The sequence below is a fragment of the Pseudopipra pipra genome, chromosome Z (assembly GCF_036250125.1).
Source record: "Pseudopipra pipra isolate bDixPip1 chromosome Z, bDixPip1.hap1, whole genome shotgun sequence".
NCBI lineage: Eukaryota > Metazoa > Chordata > Aves > Passeriformes > Pipridae > Pseudopipra > Pseudopipra pipra.
The window spans coordinates 49358310-49379765 of NC_087581.1; the positions used below are offsets into that span (position 1 = coordinate 49358310).

The window sequence follows — 21456 nt, forward strand, 5'->3', positions numbered from 1 at the left end:
TCAAACCTGAGGTTCAAGCCTGAGAACAAAAACGTGAAGAAGTCCATGCATTTTAAAGTCACCTTTTTCATGTTCAGTTTTATTACTATATTTAATATATTCAGTGAATGCTGGTGGGATTTTTGGCAACTAATCATAAGATGGATTCTTACAGAGTGAGCCACCCTGAATACTGTTCCATGAAAATACCTTGTAAAGTACACTGCTTGTCAAGAGATTTAAGTCCTGCAGCTACCAGTGGTATTAGTCATGCAGCTAATGGAGAATACTTATTCTCAACAATAAGTATTCTCAGTCATTAATGATGAGGCACCTAGGCCAGATGCAGCCACTTTGTAGTAGGAATTTTTATGTTGTCCCTTCCAAAAAGCTTTATAAGGAAGACTCCCTATGATGGTTACATTCAGAGCTATAGAGTTCCTGATTTTTCTTAGTTTTAGAACTATACAGCATGTTAAGTGTTGTAAATTAATTCCTGTTACAGGCTGAAAAATGCATCTCCAGAAGATGTGGAATATTACAACTGCCAGCAGGAGCTTACAGATGATCTACATAAACAATATCAGATAGTGGAAAGAATAATTGGTATGTTACAAACTTGCAGACAGAAAACAAGGTCAAGAATTCTGTATGTTCTCAGGTTATGTTGTATTGGTAGTTAAGAAATTTAGAATATGGATATCACTAACTTTCTAATCCAATACAAAACTTCAGATAAAGAGAAAAGCTGTCATACTGTCTGTGCCGTGAAGCTAGCTTCTGTTGTATTATTACCTAAAATGAACGTGTTCATAAGAGTATAGAAGTAAAAAGCTGATCAGATCTCTCTGGTACTTTTCTGCAGCTCATTCAAATCAGAAATCAGCAGCTGGTTATCCAGACTACTACTGTAAATGGCAGGGTCTCCCTTACTCAGAATGTAGCTGGGAAGATGGAGCTCTCATTGCCAAAAAGTTTCAGGCACGCATTGATGAGTACTTCAGCAGAAATCAATCCAAGACCACTCCCTTTAAGGATTGCAAGGTGAGTTTGTAATTCACAATGGATTTATAAGCAGTTGTACTGGGTCTGACTGACATAGAATTCGTTTTTTTCAGAGCAGCTTCTACAGCCTGTGTTCTAGATTTGTGACCTAAACGGGGTTGACAACAGGCAAGTGTTTTGGCTGCTGCTGAACAGCCCTTGCACTGTATCAAGGCCTTCTCTGTGCCTTGTGTCATCCTCACCATGAGTGGGCTGGGAGGCAACACAGCAGTACAACTGACCCCCAACTGACCCGAGACACTTGGTGCTATTAGTGTAAGCAGTAAAACTGGGTGGGCTCAGCAAGAGGTGGCTGTTGCTTGGAGACTTGCTGATCATCAGTCTGCTGGTGAATTAATGTGTGACTTGCCTTCTGTCACTTGTGGGGTTTTATTTTCTTCGTGGTTTTTTATTTTGGTTGCATGGGTGGTTTATTTTTCACCCAGTAAACTTCTTATTTTGACCCACAATTTTGTTCTCACTTTCACCTTGTCAGTTCTTTCCCCTGTCTCTCTGGGGTGAAAACCAAGCAACTGGTTGGCAGCTTGGTTCCAACAGATTGTTAGCCAGGTTCAAGCTACCACACCAGTTGCAATAGTAAAAGGGTGAAATTCTTCTATGAATCTAGATATGAGATACATACAATGAATTTTTCTGGAAGGATTTCAGAATAGCAATAATGATGTATAGTACTACGTATGGAAAATAACACCACTAAGGGTAGTTTTTTGTGGATACCAGTCCCCTGCATTTTTACTAGCATTCAAAGATGGGTTTGTTTAGTATTGTAGTGTATTTTGAAAGTAAACTTTGTATGAGTCACTCCTGTTGTGAAATTTAGATTAGCAATCAAAGTAATTTCAACTTGCAAATTACTTGGTGGTTTTATATGGCCTCGATGGATAAAAACTAGAGTTGATGACCTAGTGGGATACCTACTGTTATTTTTTCTGTAGGAAGTCATTTTGGTAACTGCAGCCAGTACTAGGACTGGTGATCAATTTGCTTTTCACAGGTTCTAAAACAGAGGCCACGGTTTGTTGCACTGAAAAAGCAACCGTCTTACATTGGAGGACATGAAAATCTAGAGTTAAGAGATTATCAGTTAAATGGATTGAATTGGCTTGCTCATTCATGGTGCAAGTAAGTATAGTCTGAAATGAGTTTGTTTGTTTGTAAATTGTAAGCATTTGTAAAACATTTTCATACCATAAGCTCAAAGTACAGATCTGAGGGGAGTGGTTTTGCTTACCATTCTGTAGCTGTTCTCAAAAAAACCCAACTGAGATCTGTTGTTACTTTGCTTTTAGTTTCTATATGATGTCATATTTTTAGAAAAGCAAACAAATCTAAAAGAGTAAAACAAGAAAACCCAGAGCAAGCTCTTCTGAAATGTCAACATTCGTGTTATACTTTTAAAATAATACTCACAAGGAATACTTGCAAGCTTTTTGTTAATTTAAGGAGGGGGGAAGTGGAATTAGCTTTTATGGAAAAAGAATGGAAGTAAGTTTCTTCAGAATGTATAGTTGCAAAATCTTGAAAACGTGGATCATCAGTGGGTCTTACACTCAAAAGAGAATAGTTTCATCTTATCCAATCCTTCCCCCTCTTTACACGTCCCCTGAATTGTTTTGTTTTGTTTTGTTGTTTAGGGGGAATAGCTGTATTCTCGCAGATGAAATGGGTCTGGGTAAAACAATACAAACAATTTCTTTCCTGAACTACCTGTTTCACGAACATCAGCTGTATGGGCCTTTCTTACTGGTCGTGCCACTTTCTACCTTGACATCTTGGCAAAGAGAAATTCAAACTTGGGCTCCTCAGATGAATGCCGTAGTTTACTTGGGAGATATAACTAGCAGAAATATGGTGAGTGTCTCTCTTTATCATTGGAAAGTCTTGTACATAAAAAGACTCACCTTTTTGGTTAGGACTGAGCAAATATTCCCTGACTTTAAGATGCAAATTGAAAGCTTAGATTTTGATTTGATGTAAATGTGTGTGAGAAATTTCTTCTGCTTAATAATAAACAGAATTAAAAATTTAGTCTTGCATTTGAAAACTAATTGTCTTCTTTTGTGTGATTATTTAGGTGAGTATAGTAAAAATAAATAAGAAAGCCAGTCATGAGCTTAGTTTATTTTCTGAAAGGTTGTTGGTTTGTTTTCCTAATGTTAGTAATCCTATCCATGAAAGTAAAAAATTATTGTGGATGTCATATATATGTGTGTGTGTGTGTGCGCGCGCGCGCGTGTGTGTGTATATACATATATATATATAAAATGTAAATATGTCTTTTGGCCTTCTGTTTTGTTATCATGTTAATGTACGCTACTAAACATCTACATCACTGCAGTGTTGATTCCAGTCAACAAGACCTTTTTTCTGTAGCTTATAGGTTGTTTGATTCTTTTTGTAGATAAGAACTCATGAATGGATGCATCCACAGACCAAGAGATTAAAGTTTAACATACTTCTAACAACATATGAAATTTTGCTGAAGGATAAGGTAATCGCACTTCTTTGGGGAGATAAAATAATTTCTCTAGTATAGAATTCTCTTTAGACCTGCATGTATTTCGTTTGTGGATCATTAAATTTATGGAGAGTGTTTGGGGTTTTGAGTTTTATTTCTTGGAAGGACTTTTCTTTTTTAAGCACTTCAGGATTTTATGTATGTATGATAAGGCTTTCAGCCCTTTTCCGTATTGTGAGGTGGGCAACACTTCGTTTTCTCCAGTTTTCTTGAGTCTCATTACTGTGATAATTCTCTCCCATCTTCAAGCTCTACTTCTTTGCAGACCACTCTCAAGGAGCTGAAAAAGAACTCAACCCCTAGCCCCAAATATGATACAGAAATATGAAATCACATATAGTTATTCTGTGATATTGTGCAAACGGTATACATGTTCATTTATTAATACTGTCTGCGTAGTGGCAGCACACAGAGTTATTGTTAATCCTCCTAACAGTATGTGAAAATTTTTACAGATATTCAGAAAGCAGACCATTTTTCCTTTGTACATGCTGGGAAGTAGTAGTCAATAGTGATTTTTTTTTTCCCCGCTATATAAATATTATTTTGGGTCAGACTTTTGGCCACTTTTTTGAATTATAAATTTAACTTGGCTTTCTTGGGATGTCTGCATGCTCTTCATTGAACCTGGCAAGTGTAAAAGCCATAATTAGTACTAAAAACATATAGCTGTCCATAATTTATTGAAATAAACCAAGAAATGATGCTGTTTATAGCTTGATTATATAGTGTGGAAAATTACGTAATACGTTCATTTGTATAATGTTTCCCCTCTTCTCCATTTCTTTAAGTCATTCCTGGGTGGTCTGAATTGGGCATTCATAGGAGTTGACGAAGCGCATCGTTTAAAAAATGACGACTCTCTTCTGTACAAAACTTTAATAGACTTCAAGTCTAACCACCGTCTTCTTATTACTGGAACCCCTCTGCAAAACTCCCTCAAAGAGCTTTGGTCTTTGTTGCACTTCATCATGCCAGAAAAGTAAGAAAGAGTTTTCTGTCAAGTTTGTTGTTGTGAAGTAGAGTAGCGATTTGAGAATCAGTAGAGGTAGGGAGTTCTACTGAAAGGTAATTTAAATAATCTTTGTAAAGTAGGTGCATATCTTTTCATGCTGCTTCAAGTAAATAACGCTGGTAGAAGTTGTCACTTTTTCCCATTTTATCAAAAGTGCACAAAAATGATGGATTGATGAATCAGAACCTAGAAAAAAGGCTTCATCTTAGCCCAAGAAGAGAACTGCATGGATTTACTCAGAGGAAGCAGAATGGAATTTTTTCTGTGTTAGCACTGTTAATGAAAACAAATTTGTACCAAGATGCCCAGTATCCTGTGGTTCAGTCAGATAGCTGGTTTTCCCATATGTTTTGCATACAGTAAGTTTACTGTATTGACCGTATTTTGTACTGATCTGTTTAGACCTAGGGTAAATTAGAGCCTGCGTGTAAAAGCACATGTTCCTGTCAGACATCTTGTAAGTGCCAAGCGCCATAGCTCTCTTGGAGCCGTGGATTGTACTGACTTCTTGGAACTTTACAAGCAAAGCTATTGTGGCTGAGTGGCTTCGTTTGATCACAAAGTCTGTCCTAGTCTGTTAGCACAGACCACAGCTACACTTCAGCTAGACCTTACAAGCTGCAACACATAAGTAGATTAATAAACAAAACAGAAGGGAGTAGGGAAGAAATCTGAATGTGTGTGTGCTTTTACGATATATTTATGCACGTTGTGTGTTTATGTTACCTTTCTTACCTTATGTTATTTATAGTATGTCACTTTTGTACTCATGCATTGTTATGTTCAAGGTTTTCCTCGTGGGAAGATTTTGAAGAGGAGCATGGCAAAGGGAGAGAGTATGGTTATGCAAGTCTTCACAAAGAACTTGAGCCATTTCTGCTGAGAAGAGTTAAAAAAGATGTAGAAAAATCTTTACCTGCTAAAGTTGAACAAATTCTGAGAATGGAAATGAGTGCATTGCAGAAGCAATACTACAAGTATGTACCATTTCGTTGTAAATTGTGCTGTTTCAGTGATATGTCTACCTGCAGTTTACTGAATTATAATGGTTTTTATACTGTACAGAAGTCAAGGCTTCTGCAGGGTTTCCCAGCAAGACAAATCTGTGAAGCAAGGGCGCAGGAATTACGGTGGTCTAATGTCTATTCACGTAGTTTCTTTTGTTTGGAATATTTAGACATTCTTTTAGGAGCTGCTCTTTTTCTTTACCTTGTTCGTATTTTGAGAGTTTACATCTGTCTTGCTTCCACATATGGTTAGAAGTTACTAATATTGTACCTCTTATATCATAGGTGGATTTTAACCAGAAATTACAAAGCCCTCAGCAAAGGTTCAAAAGGCAGTACCTCAGGCTTTTTGAACATCATGATGGAACTCAAGAAGTGTTGCAACCATTGCTACCTCATTAAACCACCAGATGATAATGAATTCTATAATAAACAGGAGGCCTTACAGGTAATGTCACTTTTGAATTAAAAAAAAAAAAGAAATTTTACATCACACAATTTTATGGTGCTCTAGCACTTTATTAATTCTTATTGAATTGGAAAATGTTTATGCTGGGTTTTTACACTGAAGTAATTTTTGTTTCTTAATTGGAACTGAATAATTAACAGAGAATTGACTCAATAAATCTCTCTCGTTTCAATTACGTATTATCATAATGAATGTTTTAAACTGTAGAAGTCTTAAGAGTGTTGAAATTTGCCTTTTTTTTTCTGCTCACAGTAATAGAAAGAAAAGCAAACCTTATAACCAACCTCAGAGTATATTGGTGTTGAGATTAATTTATTTTGCAATATGTGTTTCTTGTTTTTATGTAGCATTTAATACGTAGCAGCGGGAAACTAATCCTTCTTGACAAACTACTGATTCGTCTGCGAGAACGCGGCAACAGGGTTCTGATTTTCTCACAGATGGTGAGGATGCTGGACATCCTGGCAGAATATCTGAAATACCGTCAATTCCCATTTCAGGTAAGAATCTTGGTGGTAGTAGCAGTGAGAAGCTTTGATCTTGAATATAAGAAAAATCTTTTCTCTACTGTGAGGGTACCCAAGCACTGGAACAGGATTATCCAGAGGTTAAGAAATCCCCATCCCTCTGGAGGTTCAAAGGATACCTGGACATGACCCTGCCTGAGTAAGGCGTTTAGACAAAATGAACCCCGGCAGTTCTTTCCAACCTAAACTGTTTGTGATTTTTGACCTTTACCCCTTGGCTTAAGAAAACATGGGAATAAAACGTATTCTTTTTCTAACTGCCTGTTGCTCTGTGATAAATAGTACCTTGAAATTTAATAGATTAATTAAAAATTATGTGAAGTGTTTGATTATTTTTTTCCCCTTCACATAGCAGCTTTAGCAGATGAGAATTAAGTTGCTCTGATTTTGAATATAGTATAAGAATTACTTTTTAAATATAATTGTTCATTTCTTTAGAGACTTGATGGATCAATAAAAGGGGAATTGAGGAAACAAGCACTGGATCATTTTAATGCAGAAGGATCAGAGGTATGGTATTTTTTTTCCTGAGGGATCTGTTTTATTTTTTCCCAAGAAGTATAAGAAAACATTTCACAAAAAAGGAAGGCTGAGAAAAGTGAGGAATATATCAATAGTGTTGAAAATTCATTGATACTGCCTAGCATATGAGGTTTATATAAACTCTTTTATTAAGAAGAGGTTAAGTAGAAAACATAAATTAGGAAAATGGTAGCGAAGTACTCTGTAAATGGTGCAGAATTTTAACCTCAGCTTTGTTCCTGTGTAGAACTTAACAGTGTTAGAGCATTGAACTTAGACAAGTAGTTAGCATCAAAAAATTCCTTTGGCAGTGGGCAGAACTGACTTCATATATCCTTGCACAGACAACTGTATTTGAATAGTTTCAAATACGAATTCTATTATCTTTGTTTGTTGCCACCTGTTTACTTGCCCTGGAAGAAATCTAGTAAAGAACTGATGTTTAGCAGTCCTTTGTGAGCAGCCTGTGAATATGTAGGTGTCTCTTGTGATTCCTTAGATTCTGAACTTGAACATTGGTAGCTTATTTAGCATTCCTATTATGCAAGCCATTCCATACCTTTGCTCAGGTTTAATCTTTTGTCCTACTTGCAGATTTGGGGGAAGGGAGGTTGTTTTGGTTTGACTGGTCATTGGTTTTTGGGTTCAGTTTGTTTGATTTTTTTTTAATTGGTATTTGAAGGATAGCATTTGTTAGTTGCTTCTGAGCTTGTTTCTGCATTGTAGAGGAGAAGGACTGACCTCCATATTTGTGAAATGCAGAAGCTAATTCTATTTCAGATTTCTTACCTAGACATTGTTGATTTTTTCTGAAATCTTTTCAGTTACATTGTATGTTTTTTGAAATGAAGAGGAATTTAAACCATGCATTTCCAAAATTGAGGCAAACTATGCATTTGTGCAACAAAAAAAATCACATTCTTAATTTTATTTTTTATTTGTTTCCTAAAATTTCATAACATTTTGTATGGGTTTTGTGTAGTTTTTATGTTACTGGGCTAAGGGCTACCTGGAAATGTTTAAAACAATTTTCAGGACTCTTTCCTGAGCGTAATGGTTTACTGTTTCCTGTAACTGTACTGAAAATTGTGTTTGTGTTTTTTAACCTGTTTTATTTCATCTTGGTTTTCATATATTGTTTTATTCAATGTATCAAGATCCTTCTGCAGTCTTTCATAGTTATCTGTGATTCAGTAATTCCATATTGTCACAGGTTTTTTTCACTTTGCTTATCCCACTTTCATATTATTCATGAGTGTGTTGAACAGCATTAAACCTGGCAGAAGACTTCTAGTTCCTGTCTCTTAACCAGTTACGTGTGGGCTCAAGCACCTTCCCTGCTCTGACATGGTTGCCTAGTCTTCCAGGGCTTGGGGCAGAGGGTAGGAGGGAGTCTTTGTGACATTCGAGGCTTTAAGAGTAAGGTTTTTGTACTTTTGGGCCAGTCTTTTGTTTTGTTGGGATATTTTGGTCAGTGGTTGACATGGTTTGACCCTGGCCAGATGCCAGGGGCCTATTAAAACCACTCCATTATCATAGAATCATAGAATAGATTGGGTTGGAAAAGACCTCCAAGATCATCAAGTCCAACCCCTGATCCAATTCCAGTTCCTATATCATGGCACTAAGGGCCACGTCCAATCTCTTTTTAAAAACCTCCAGGGATGGTGAATCCACCACCTCTCTGGGTAGGCCGTTCCAATGCCTGATAACCCTCTCTGTAAAGAATTTCTTCCTAACATCTAACCTAAGCCTCCCCTGGCAGAGCTTGAGCCCATGTCCCCTTGTCCTATTGTTGGTTGCCTGGGAGAAGAGACCAACCCCCGCCTGGCTATAACCTCCCTTCAGGTAGTTGAAGAGAGTGATGAGGTCGCCTCTAAGCCTTCTCTTCTCCAGACTAAACAACCCCAGCTCCCTCAGCCTCTCCTCATAGGACTTGTGCTCAAGTCCTTTCACCAGCCTCGTTGCTCTTCTCTGGACCCACTCCAGCACCTCAATATCCTTCCTGAACTGAGGGGCCCAGAGCTGAACACAATACTCAAGGTGTGGCCTCACCAATGCAGAGTACAGGGGAAGGATCACTTCCCTGCTCCTGCTGGCCACACTGTTCCTGCCACACACCCTTCCTCCTCCCCTCTGCAGCTGGATAGAGGAGAAAGGAAGAAAAAAAACCAGCAAAGAATTTTCATGAGTAGAGATAAGGATTGAAAGAAGGCAGTGTTAATAGGCAAAACAAACTCAGAGTGAGGATAAAACTTAAATTTATTACTAACAGAATAAGAGCTAAAAAGTGAGAAATAAAACAGTCTTAAAACACCTTCCCCCCTCCCCTCCTTTTCAGGTCTTCCCTCCTTCCCCCTGCGGTGCAGGTAGCCGGGGAACCCCAGGGAAAGGAGGGGTTGTTGTTGTTTGAGTCCATCGCTTGGGCAGCAGCTTTTTGCAGCTGGCTCTTTACAGTCCGAAGGTCCTCCATAGTTTATAGGGGGACACCTGCGTTACCATGGTCTTCACCACGGGCTACAGGGGGGTGTCTCTGCAACTCCGAGTCCTTTCCCTGCTTTGTGGGGTCCCTCCCACGGGAGACAGTCCTTGATGAACCTCTCCAGAGTGAGTCCATCCACCCCTTGTTCTTTTCAGTCTGTTGCCCTGTGGATGACTTCCCCAAGGGGGTGCAGTCCTTCATGGGTTGAGCTGTTTCAATGTGGGTCTCCCACTGAGGCCACAAGTCCTACCTGGGAAAAACTTTCTTCAGCATGGGCTTCCCTCTCCACAGGCCACAGGTCTCCAGCAGGACTTCGCTCCATTTTGGGCCTCCCACAGGGAGGGCTCACAGCTTACTTCATGTGTCTACCTGCTCCAGCATGGACTCCTCCATAGGCTGCAGGAGGGTTTCTGCGCCCCAGTGGTTCTTTATGGGCTGCAGGGTCTTCAGCTTTAAGTCTTTGGCCTGCTTCTGGGGGAGGGGGGGAAAGCCCCTCCCTCTTCCCCCCCCTCTGTCTGCACCAACCTTGGTGACTGCTTGTTCTCCCGGACTGGAGTTTCTTCTGTGCCACAACCTTCTCTTCACCCGTTCTTAAATATGTTTTCACAGAAGCGCCATCTCATTGGCTCAGCCTTGGCCAGCAGCAGAAAATCCCTCCTGGAACTGGCTACCATTGGCTTTTCACAGGACAGTGAAAGCTTCTACTAGTTTCTAACAGAAGCTACCCTAATAGCCCCCTCACCCCCGCTACTAAAACCCAGCCACAGGTTAAACCCATGACAGTGGTCATCTTCTAGGATGCTGCTTCCTTTAAACTGTTGAGAAGTCAGTAACTATCAATGAAAGAAAATGATAATCAGTGTTTGCTTTATACTTAAAAAAGCTTTAACCATAAAACAGTTATGGAATTGGTAGTATGTGATTTTGTAGTCTACCCTACGTACTGCATAAATAAGTGTTATATTGGTTCCTTTAAGAATATTGCAGTCATTGGATAGAAAACTATTTCTTACTTTATGATTTCAGGACTTCTGCTTTTTACTGTCCACCAGAGCTGGAGGATTAGGTATCAACTTGGCATCTGCTGATACTGTGGTTATATTTGATTCTGACTGGAATCCCCAGAACGATCTGCAAGCACAGGCTAGAGCACACAGGATTGGACAGAAGAAACAGGTATACACACTCAGCTTTAAGCTCTAGACCTAAAGCAGGGTTATGTACATTAGCTGTTTACTCTCTGGCTGCACTATTCTGTCTTCATGTATTTTTGAGAATAACTAATACTTTCTGCATTTGGCCAAATATATTAGGAGTGCTCACTTTTTTTTCTAAATCTCCATATAGGGACAAATCATATGGCAACTGTGGTATTTGAATGGGAGAGGGAGAAGAGTTGTGGGCTTGTCTTGGCATCATGTCCTTGTAGAAAATAGCTGCTATATCAGACAAATCCCCCTTGCTTAAGAATTTCTTAGTTCTCTTCAGGATTGTTTCTTTCTTACAGAAGACATACCATAACAATTAGAAATATGACATTATTGCCTGTAGCAATGCTTGTGCGCAGTCACTGAAGTTAATGAAAGATAGGTGTAAGAGTTTACTTATCTGAGATTTTTTAAATGTTTCTCTAAAGACTGTGGTAACATGATTGAACGAGTATTTCATATTTGAAACTCATCAATAAATTCTGAAGATATGCCGTGAAGACTGAGATTTCTCCTTGCTGTTGCTTACTTTTTTTTTAAATACACACAGGTAAATATTTATCGACTAGTCACAAAAGGATCAGTGGAAGAAGATATTCTTGAACGAGCCAAGAAAAAGATGGTATTAGATCATTTAGTAATTCAGAGAATGGACACTACAGGGAAAACTGTACTACATACTGGCTCTACTCCTTCAAGGTATATTTGTGTTTGTTTCTATACTAACCCACCCTTAGGAATATTTCACTCTGTTAATGAAAGGCAAAATAAGGTTAAATTAGATGCAAAGTCTTTGTAGATTTTTATTTGCATGTTTAATATATATCTTAAATATATGGAGAGTTTTTATTTAACAGTGAAAAGTCTTAAATGACTTATGATTGTAGAGAACTTTTTCAAGTTAATAAGTTAAAGTGTTTTTCCTGAAATGTCATTTATTTCAGCTCAACACCTTTTAATAAGGAGGAGTTATCAGCGATCTTGAAGTTTGGTGCTGAGGAACTTTTTAAAGAACCTGAAGGGGAAGAACAGGAGCCCCAAGTAAGCAGTGTTACTGGACTAGATAGATAAAACAGCTAAAAGTATGTATGAATTATTTAACTGTAAAGAAAAACTTCTCTGGGGTTCTGTGTTTTTTTGGGTTTTTTTTATCCATAGGAAATGGATATAGATGAAATCTTGAAGAGAGCTGAAACTCGGGAAAATGAGCCAGGTCCATTAACTGTAGGAGATGAGTTGCTTTCACAGTTCAAGGTATGGCTTTGTTCTCTCCTTCCTACTGTAATTATACTTCTGTTTATAAACAGTACCGTTTCTCTTTTGTGTACCTGTCTCTTCATTCTTAGGAAATAGATGCGTGAGTCAACTCTCTATCACTTCCTAATAAAATGTCTTCACCAATACATGGTACCTACCACCAGTATAAGCAATTAAAAATATGTGCTGCATTTTGATAATAAAAAGATATATTTATGGGTGTGTTAATTATTAGACTTCTAAGTAGTTATGTGTTTTATTTACTGCCTTTGTCAAGCAGCTCTAGTATCACTGAATGCAATATATAGTTTGTGTTTCGTAGTTGATAATTTCTCCAAGTAGCTTTTAGCCCTGAAGTAAACTTGAACATCAGGTATTTCTGAGTGTTATCAGTTAAACACATTAAATATGTGTACAGAAAAAAAAAGCAAAGCATGATATATTTGTTTAGTTCAGGAGATTATGAAATAACTCTCCTGCTGATTGCTTATTCACAACATATTTTGATATCTACAGTGTATTAATGTTTGGTTAGTTTTATGTTGTTATAGTTTCACATTAAGTCAGGCATTCAAATGTTGTTAGCCCTATTTTGAGGTTAAACAACAATCATACAGCCACAAGGGAGTTGTTTCACTGTGCATCCATATTAGTCAACTTTTAAATGAAGAAAAAGATTCTCATTTCTCATCTTAACCCATGTTGAAAGGAGTTTATCTTTCCTAAATGAAGAAAAATACTTTCATGAGAGACTTGTTTCATTGTTTCATGAAGCAAGTTCTATGTGTAAATTTTACGTAGATTATAAAACAAGAGCATATATATAAATAGAACTATAAATATATAATATGTATAAATGCATAAAATATGCCATCCGTAACTCTGTGTTCCTAATATAGTAGTTGATCAGTCTTTTTCAAATAGAGTCATGTGTTAATTTGATGAAAATATGTATATTCTGATATACAAGGTGGCCAACTTTTCCAATATGGATGAAGATGATATTGAGCTGGAACCAGAAAGAAATTCAAGAAATTGGGAAGAAATAATTCCAGAGGTCCAAAGGCGAAGAATAGAAGAGGAAGAAAGACAGAAAGAACTTGAAGAAATATACATGCTCCCAAGGATGAGAAACTGTGCAAAACAGGTGTCTCTTAGTTCTGACTTGTTGTTGACTCTGTTGCTGTTGGTTTAGTTTGTTGCTGTTGGGATTTGGGTTTTCTTTTCCTTTTCTGAACACATTTTTTTGACAGGGTAGGTAAAATTTACTTATGTTTGTTAATCACATAGCTTTTAACTACTTATTCTGGAATTCTAGATAAGCTTTAATGGAAGTGAAGGGAGGCGCAGTAGGAGCAGAAGATACTCTGGATCTGATAGTGATTCCATCTCAGAAAGAAAAAGGCCAAAAAAACGTGGAAGACCACGAACTATTCCTCGAGAAAATATTAAAGGATTTAGCGATGCAGAGATCAGGCGGTAAGATACAGGACCACAAGTCATGTTTGAAGGGGCAAGAAATTACCATTATTATTAACATGTTTATTATTATTAGGCTTGAAAATACAGAAGGCAGTCTATTTTTATGGAAATTGTCTGAAATTTTTTTATTCTAGGGATTTAATGTTTTTACTTTTTGTACTTTGTGGTGCTGACATAGTGAACTGTCATGGCAAGAATGTGAACCCATTTTAATGAGGTATAAAATTAGGTTTGAAAAATACTCTTGATTGGTTTATTTTAATTCCTGCAATGCATGAAGACAGTGATTTCACTGTGTGATCACTGACAGTGATTTTACAATGGGTGAACTTTTCTTTTGTAAAAAAATAAGCAAAATAGTTTACTTCTCACCATTTTATCTAAAAACTGCAGTGCTGAAAGAATATGTAAATGTATTTGGTGACAAATGAAAAAAAAATTGAGTGGATTTTGTGGGTTTTTTAAATTCTTGGCACTGTAATTGAATTGTTATATCATGCTTTTTAAAATTAAAATATATAAAATCTTATTTGAAACTTGTACTACTATTGGTCCCTTCAGTATTTGCTAAATATTTGCTAAAATATTTTTTGGTAGTAGGAGGAATTGTTTTGCTTTACATTTTTGGGTTTGTGAAATGCTACTTTACTTCTGCAATCTAAGTATGCATGTTTCTCTAAAATGCTGTAAAGCTTTCAAAATATTTTGATTTGAAGAATAACTTTTAAAATCCTTTTTGCATTTCCATGTCATCTGACAAGACAACGAATTGGGACTTTTTTCAAGGCTATTATTGTGCTTGCACTAGCAATCTGAGACCTTGGTTATTGAGGAAATTTTCTTTCTTTTTTTAAATTATTTTTATTTATTTTTATTTAATTGTCTTTCTATTCTGGGTGTCTCCAGTTTCTTTCCATCACTTAGACATTTCAACACAGAGTATTTTTCATGTCATTTTCCAAAATCTTCCAGTTAACCTGTTGCAGATTGCTCCTTTTAAGAACTATATCACTATATAATGCATAACATAATGTCTGAAACATTGATATACTGTAAATCCGCATTCAGTTTTTTATGATTAGATACATACAGCTGCTGAATCTTTGGAGTTTTGAAATTAATAAAGTAATTTCTGAAATAAATTATACCTTCTATTGTTTTATTTACATCATTTCTTAAACTGATAAAACTGACTTTGTTTGGGTTATCCAAGTATATGAAACTGCCCTACTCACTGTACCTTCCTCCCCATTGCCAATATATAATTTTTAAACAATTTTAAAAGCAATGTAGTTTGTTAAGAATATATTTAAATGGCAAAATTATTTTCTCTTACTAGGTTTATCAAGAGTTACAAGAAATTTGGTGGCCCTCTTGAAAGGTAAAGTTGTTTGGCAATTATTTGTGTAGCAATTTGGAATCTTGTTTTCATAAAAATTGGAATGTACCATGAAACCTTAGGCAGTAGAGAAAATACATCATCTAGTTTTTGCCTTGAATATAGCATGACCTTAGCTGACAGTCTTTCACTTTTTCGTGTATGGTATGTGTGCAAACAGCTACCCAACAGACCTTTCCATTTGCAGGAATACTTACTCTCTTTCTTTATGTTTACCTGCTGACTTGTTTTATCTTCATTTGTGATAGTCATTCAGTTGTCAGGTTTGATAACCTGTTGAAAGCCTATCAGTTTACCCACTGTCAACGTTGCATTTTTCATATTGAAATTTTCATATTTCTTCATTATTCCTATTTTAAGAAAAACTTCCCAACCTTATTTTCATTAAAAATATTAATAGTTCATATGAAAATATGATACATATATATATATATGATATAATGATTCCTTTTCTAAAGAAATGTGCAGTAATTTAACTCAACACTAGGGTTAGTGTCCTTTACACTTCCTTTTTTACCATCCTTTGTTACCTGAATCATATACAGTTTTTTTTTTCTTGGTTCAAAATTGTGCAGAAAGCACAGGTGGCTTATTTGATATTATTATTGGTAACTTATTTGATCATTTTTCTAGTACCAAAGTCTGAAGGAGTCATTCAAAGTTGCCAAAGTTTCAGAGGTATAAAATTGTGTATTTGTTTTATTACAGGTTAGATGCTGTAGCTAGAGATGCTGAGCTAGTTGATAAATCAGAGACAGATCTTAGACGTTTGGGGGAGCTTGTACATAATGGATGCATTAAAGCCTTAAAGGACAATTCATCTGGACAAGAAAGAGCAGGTACAGTGTTCAGGGGGCTTGAGAGGTCATTGAAAAGCATCAAGAATGCTGAATTGCTCATACACTCTAATCATAACAGAAAACAGTTTTGTTGGAAAATACAAAAATGTTGGCATACTGGGTGATTTAAAAACGGGGTTATAGTAAGGTGACTGTTTTCCCTTTCTGTGTGTGACTGAAGAATGCAATATGTTTTTGCTTTGCTGTGAAATTTGAAAATAATCCTGTTATCTGGAAGATTCTTTCATTCTGGAGCTTACTTCAAGCATTTAGTTAAGAAAAGGTCATTTGGTATAATTGTTTTCTTTACATTTTTCTAATGGTATTTGTAAAGGTAAATAATTTAATAGCTTTGTATTTATTTTTAGGAGGGAGACTTGGGAAGGTTAAAGGCCCAACATTCCGAATCTCAGGAGTGCAGGTGAATGCAAAGCTAGTTATCTCTCATGAAGAAGAATTGGCACCATTGCACAAATCCATTCCTTCAGATCCAGAAGAAAGAAAAAGGTATTGATTTTTATATTTTTTAAAGGGCGCAGTAATGTAGAAAACTTGTTAAATTTTATTACCGTTTTTCTGACAACTTGGACTCACAGCACACTGTTAAAAGTGTTATCCCTCTAATCCCCGTAAAAAGTGGCAGCAGTAACCTGTTCCACATCAGTACTTCATCCTTTCTTCCCTTGCTATAGAAGCCAGTAACAGCTTTGACTTCTCAACTGTATTCACTAGGAACTGTGTTCAGTTACTAATAATAATTAGGAACTGGAATTCAGGTTTGCTCAGGAGCTGCTAAATACCTCTGCTTGGGAGGAATGTTCAAAGCACAGCAGTAGTTGTTTCTGCTCTCTGAAGTTTTTCCCTTGCCACCTTGTGTATCACAATTTCCAAACTATCCACTTAGTTAGTGGTTACACTTGGATGATCATTTTTACTTTTATTAATGCCTAAGAAACTCTGTAATGCAGCTTCTGGCAACAGACAGATGTCTGGTTTTCATATTTTAGTCTTAATAAGCTTTAAAAGACATTTCAGTGCTGATTTCAATAAATACTTTATGGAAATATTAATAAAATATAATAATAAACACTTGGATTAATTTCTTAAAATTACCAGCTTGTTAGGAGAGAAAATAAATCTAGTTACATCACTTCTAGGATGTTTCCTTCTCCCTCACTAAGTTTCAGATGTAAAAATCCTTTATTTGTCTTTCTAATCCATTTCTTCTAGATATGTCATCCCATGCCACACGAAGGCTGCTCATTTTGATATAGAATGGGGGAAGGAAGATGATTCCAACTTGTTAATAGGCATCTATGAATATGGTTATGGCAGCTGGGAAATGATAAAAATGGATCCTGATCTCAGTTTGACACAGAAGGTATGTCATCTACAACATTTCATTAAGGACTGTTTGTTTAGGTAGTGATACTATTAAGTAGAGTTACTGAAAGAGCTTATTTTATAATAAATGAAATTGCAGTTATATTATACATCAGTTATACTTCAGATCATCCTTCTATGTTGTTATATTTTAGGGTCTCGTGTATTTGGTTGCAGTATCTTTCTTGCAGTCAGTTGTGTTGCCATGTTCTCATGTGGCTGGGCGTCTGTCACTTGAGTTTTTCTTTTCAAGTCTTTTCCTTCACTGTTTTGGATGTTCTGGTTTTGTTAATTTTGTGTTCTTGAACTTTTGAGAAGGGAGGTTTTTCTAGAAATTTTATTCAGTTTCCCTCTCCCCACTTAGTCCCCAGGTTCCTCAGTTGAAGCTGTTTTCTCTCCCAACATTGAGAGTAGCCATGCTAGAATTAGTGCAGTAGCCTCTTAGCAATAGTGAGAGACAGGTACTGAGGGAAAGACTGGGGTGAATGAAGTAAATTTTGTGGCACCGGCCTATAGATCTGGGATGTGAGGAGCCAGGTCTCTGTCCACATTTGTTTAATAATGATACCTACTCCTGCCTTCCATTAATTTGTCTGGTTTTTGAAACCATACGTTTGTATTTTTGGCATCTGCAATGTACTGTAGTGAGTTCTGCATTTAGAAGATGAATGAGTCAGAGCCAGGAGTTCAGTGACTGACTGGTATAGGTGCCCAGAATTTCTTAGATGAACTGTCAGAGTGGAGACAGAAATCTGAGGCTGTTTTTTTGAGCTAATGTTAGACTGTGAGACAATTTCCAAGATTCTTCATTAGTTGCTTGATCGGAGAGGAGTGAAAACTTTAAGAAATTCTCCATTGCTCCAAGCATTCTGGCATATTTGTTAGGTATAGCTGGAGTGAATTGTTTACCGCTTCCTTTTGCAGAGGTTTTTCTGTTCTGTGTGCTGCAGGCTAACATCTAAGATTGATAATATGTACTCACAGCTGTGAAACTACCATTGTTCTCCTCAGATTTTGCCTGATGATCCTGATAAGAAACCCCAGGCCAAGCAGTTGCAGACCCGTGCAGACTACCTCATTAAATTACTGAATAAAGACCTTGCAAGGAAGGAAGCACAAAGGCTTGCTGGAGCAGTAAGTAAAATTTGGCATTCAATAGTGAAATAAAACAATATGCTTCTAGTTGTGTCTGCTGATCCTTTTCTTTTTTTAGTTCTGCTCTTTTTTATTTGTGTAGTATTACTCTATTGCTAATCATAGTACATGAGACTAACTCAGGAAATTTATTGCAAGTTTCACACTATATTATTCTCTTATTATTTGTGTGTATTCTCTACTGTTGCACTATGCTCTGTCTCCAGTCCTGAAAAAAGCAGTGGTCATTAGTGGCAATAAATAAAAGGAACCCTCTCTTTGATGTAAAAACAAATACTTTTTTTGCAACTGTAGTGCAAACATGCTTGTCATTTGACATTGTTAAAGAGATCAATTTGCTTTCAGGGCAATTCAAAGAGGCGGAAAGCAAGAACTAAAAAGAATAAGATGCTAAAGGCCGCAAAAATAAAAGAAGAAATAAAAAGTGATTCTTCACCACAGCCCTCAGAAAAATCTGATGAAGATGATGAGGAGGATAATAAGGTGAGTATCTTTCACATGGTAAAGATGGCTATTTAGTTTTTCCTGTTAGTATCAATATATATTTTGTCTTCTGCTTGGCTTAATAAAATTAAAGCACCTGAACGTCATCCTTTTCCTGTGGCCGCTACAACTGATGTTGTATCAGTGTAGGCACATGGAAAATTGTATCTGTTCTAATGATAAGCCATAACTCAGAAGTTATGAGTAGTTTTCCAAATTTTTATAAAAAATGTTATTGTCTAGTTACTGGTGGTATTGCTCAGTTTCAGCATTCTTTACAGATTTCAACACTGCATTTGATAGAAATGGAAGCCTAATGTATCACACAATTGTGAAACTAAGTGTTTTGGCTAGTGTGTTATAACTACTGACAGTGATTCTTAAGGTAAAGTTTTTTTTATTCGGGCTCTGGAAAATCATCAGGCTCAATTAGAAAGAGCAGCATGAAAAAATTATATTTCAAGGCTTGCACGCGGGAGCTCCTGTATACATCACAGCTCTCATTATCCAAAAAGACTGTTTAATCAACTGTTTAATCTTTTTGTGTTCTGTTGCTTCTGATATTTCTTTAGGCCTCTGCTTTTGTTAGATCTTTTTATTTTTGTCATTTATCACACAGGAAAACCAGTAGATATAAAAAGTTAGGGTTATGTCACAGCTAATTTGGGGATTTTGAAAGTAGTTGAAATAAATCAGTGGAAATCTATATGTACCAATAATTTACTCCCTACTAGCTTTGAAGTAAACTATTACAAACCATTGTAATTGTCTACTTGTTCTAAAGGAAAAAATACTTCCAGAAAAACAAAGTTAAAATTTATTCAGTGTTAGAAGGACCATGATAAATTTATAAAATTATAGTAATTTTTAACAAAAGCATTCCTGTATGTATTAAAATTATACAATGAAAACAAAATATAAAGCCAGAGGGAAAAAAAATCAATGTAGACTGTCTTATGTTTATAGCTGAACTAATTTGCTTGGAATGAAAAGACTTAAGAACTGTATGTGTCAACTAGTTTCAGTAAATTAATGCGGGCAACTAAACCCTAAAACTAAGCAGATTAAAGGGTTCATACCACTTAAAAATAAGTGTTAAGACTTCATCTCTACTCAGAAGACACTGCCAGCCAGTTGATTGACTTACTGTGTTTTGGGAAATTGCCTAGAATGCTGTCTCCTTTTGTGTATTTAATAACAGGTATTCATCACTTCAGTACCTTTGGACATTGAGTATCAATTGCACTCCTGAAAACTAGACTATATACAAGAGACACCTAAATGATTGGCCTCAGCTACTTAGCTGCCATACTGCATACAGGATTTAAAACTTACCTGTTTAACTGCTAGAATTATCAGGAAACTTCTGAAGTCACTGGATTGTTGCTAGAAGGTTTCCATGATACCTAAACACTAGAGTCCTGTTTGGGCTGATTACTTCATACCTGATCTAAGTACTTGTTCAGTTAAGGTATTGGACATTCCTTGGCCTGCTTTTCTGCAACAGTTTCTATATGTGCCCTTCCAGCGTGTGTTTAAAGAGATGATAATGATTCTTACACCTGTGTTACAATATGTTATTTACTGTCATATTTTTCTTGTGTCTGGAAGGATTTTAGTTTCTGTCTCCGGCCTTATAGGTGAACACTTTGAAGTCATGAACTGAGATTTTCACCTTCAAGTAGTTGAATGGGCCCCTATCAGACAGTCTGTAACTAATGCTTTTTTAAAGCCTAATAAAAACAAACAGCTCTGGAAAAGAGAAATTCGGGACTCTGTTACCTTCTCCTGTGAATGTTTAATATGGGATTGGTAAAAAGTTACTAGGACAAATCTAACTAGATCAGAGGTCTTCTAACATCCCCATCACTTGAGTGTCCTGACCAATCAGCTCAATTTTGCAAGACCTGCCTCTTTTTAGATTTTAGCTCTTCAGAGTCTAAGTACCTTTAAAGGGACCGAATTTGAAGTTAATTCTAAGTTAAATGGACACAATTTCTCACACCTAGTGCCTCTGCCAAGTCAGTACTTGCTTTGTCACATCAAGGAAGTGAGTGTGTAGTTCTCATTTGTCTTTGCAACTGCATTCAGTTCTATTTGATAGATGTTAAATTGTGTGTCCCAAAAGAAAGAATGAACAGATAAAAAGTGTTTTAATCTGATAGTTGTGAAACTGTATAGATAGGAACTCAGTTTGATGTGACATATATGCTTGCATATTGCAGGATGAGATTGTTTCAGTGAAACATCTGCATAAAAAATTTAAAGCAGAGAAAGAAAATGAAGAAAAGCCTGAGCCAGATACTGGTATAAAGAAGGAAGCTGAAGAAAAAAGAGAGACAAAAGAAAAGGAAAATAAGAGGGATTTGAAAAGGGAGAAAAAAGAAAAAGAGGATAAGAAAGAATTAAAAGAAAAGGATATTAAAGAAAAGAGAGAAAACAAAGTAAAAGAATCCACACAGAAAGAAAAAGAAGTAAAGGAAGAGAAGGTAACTAGGTTTACTTGTCTTACATAGCACTAGAAAAGGCCACTAGGTTTATGTGAATGATTTTGAGATTAAAAGGTGTTTTGGATCTGATCAGTTGTCATTTCATTATAGTCTTTTACATAATTTGAAGTTTTTTATTTTTCCTACCTGAAACCATGAGGACAGGCACTTGAAATG

General features: G+C 36.4%; 1 protein-coding gene and 1 pseudogene across 2 annotated transcripts in view; one reads left to right on the top strand and one right to left on the bottom strand.

Annotated features, from left to right (window-relative positions):
* The window catches only part of CHD1 (chromodomain helicase DNA binding protein 1), a 60369-nt gene that overhangs the window by 29943 nt on the left and 8970 nt on the right, over positions 1–21456 (top strand). The window contains exons 9-31 of one of the 2 annotated variants that reach the window (XM_064640864.1): positions 485–585; positions 845–1023; positions 2039–2166; positions 2679–2895; positions 3446–3535; positions 4354–4544; positions 5366–5554; positions 5870–6032; positions 6401–6553; positions 7019–7090; positions 10611–10760; positions 11343–11491; positions 11737–11833; positions 11951–12046; positions 13020–13196; positions 13368–13528; positions 14871–14912; positions 15639–15769; positions 16138–16276; positions 17000–17150; positions 18164–18286; positions 18653–18790; positions 21016–21279. In XM_064640864.1, coding sequence (XP_064496934.1) covers positions 485–585; positions 845–1023; positions 2039–2166; positions 2679–2895; positions 3446–3535; positions 4354–4544; positions 5366–5554; positions 5870–6032; positions 6401–6553; positions 7019–7090; positions 10611–10760; positions 11343–11491; positions 11737–11833; positions 11951–12046; positions 13020–13196; positions 13368–13528; positions 14871–14912; positions 15639–15769; positions 16138–16276; positions 17000–17150; positions 18164–18286; positions 18653–18790; positions 21016–21279 — 3301 coding nt within the window. The remainder of the gene's footprint in view (positions 1–484; positions 586–844; positions 1024–2038; positions 2167–2678; positions 2896–3445; positions 3536–4353; positions 4545–5365; positions 5555–5869; positions 6033–6400; positions 6554–7018; positions 7091–10610; positions 10761–11342; positions 11492–11736; positions 11834–11950; positions 12047–13019; positions 13197–13367; positions 13529–14870; positions 14913–15638; positions 15770–16137; positions 16277–16999; positions 17151–18163; positions 18287–18652; positions 18791–21015; positions 21280–21456) is intronic. The other variant, XM_064640865.1, reaches the window with a different exon arrangement.
* Positions 8714–9785, bottom strand: LOC135407260 (uncharacterized; annotated as a pseudogene).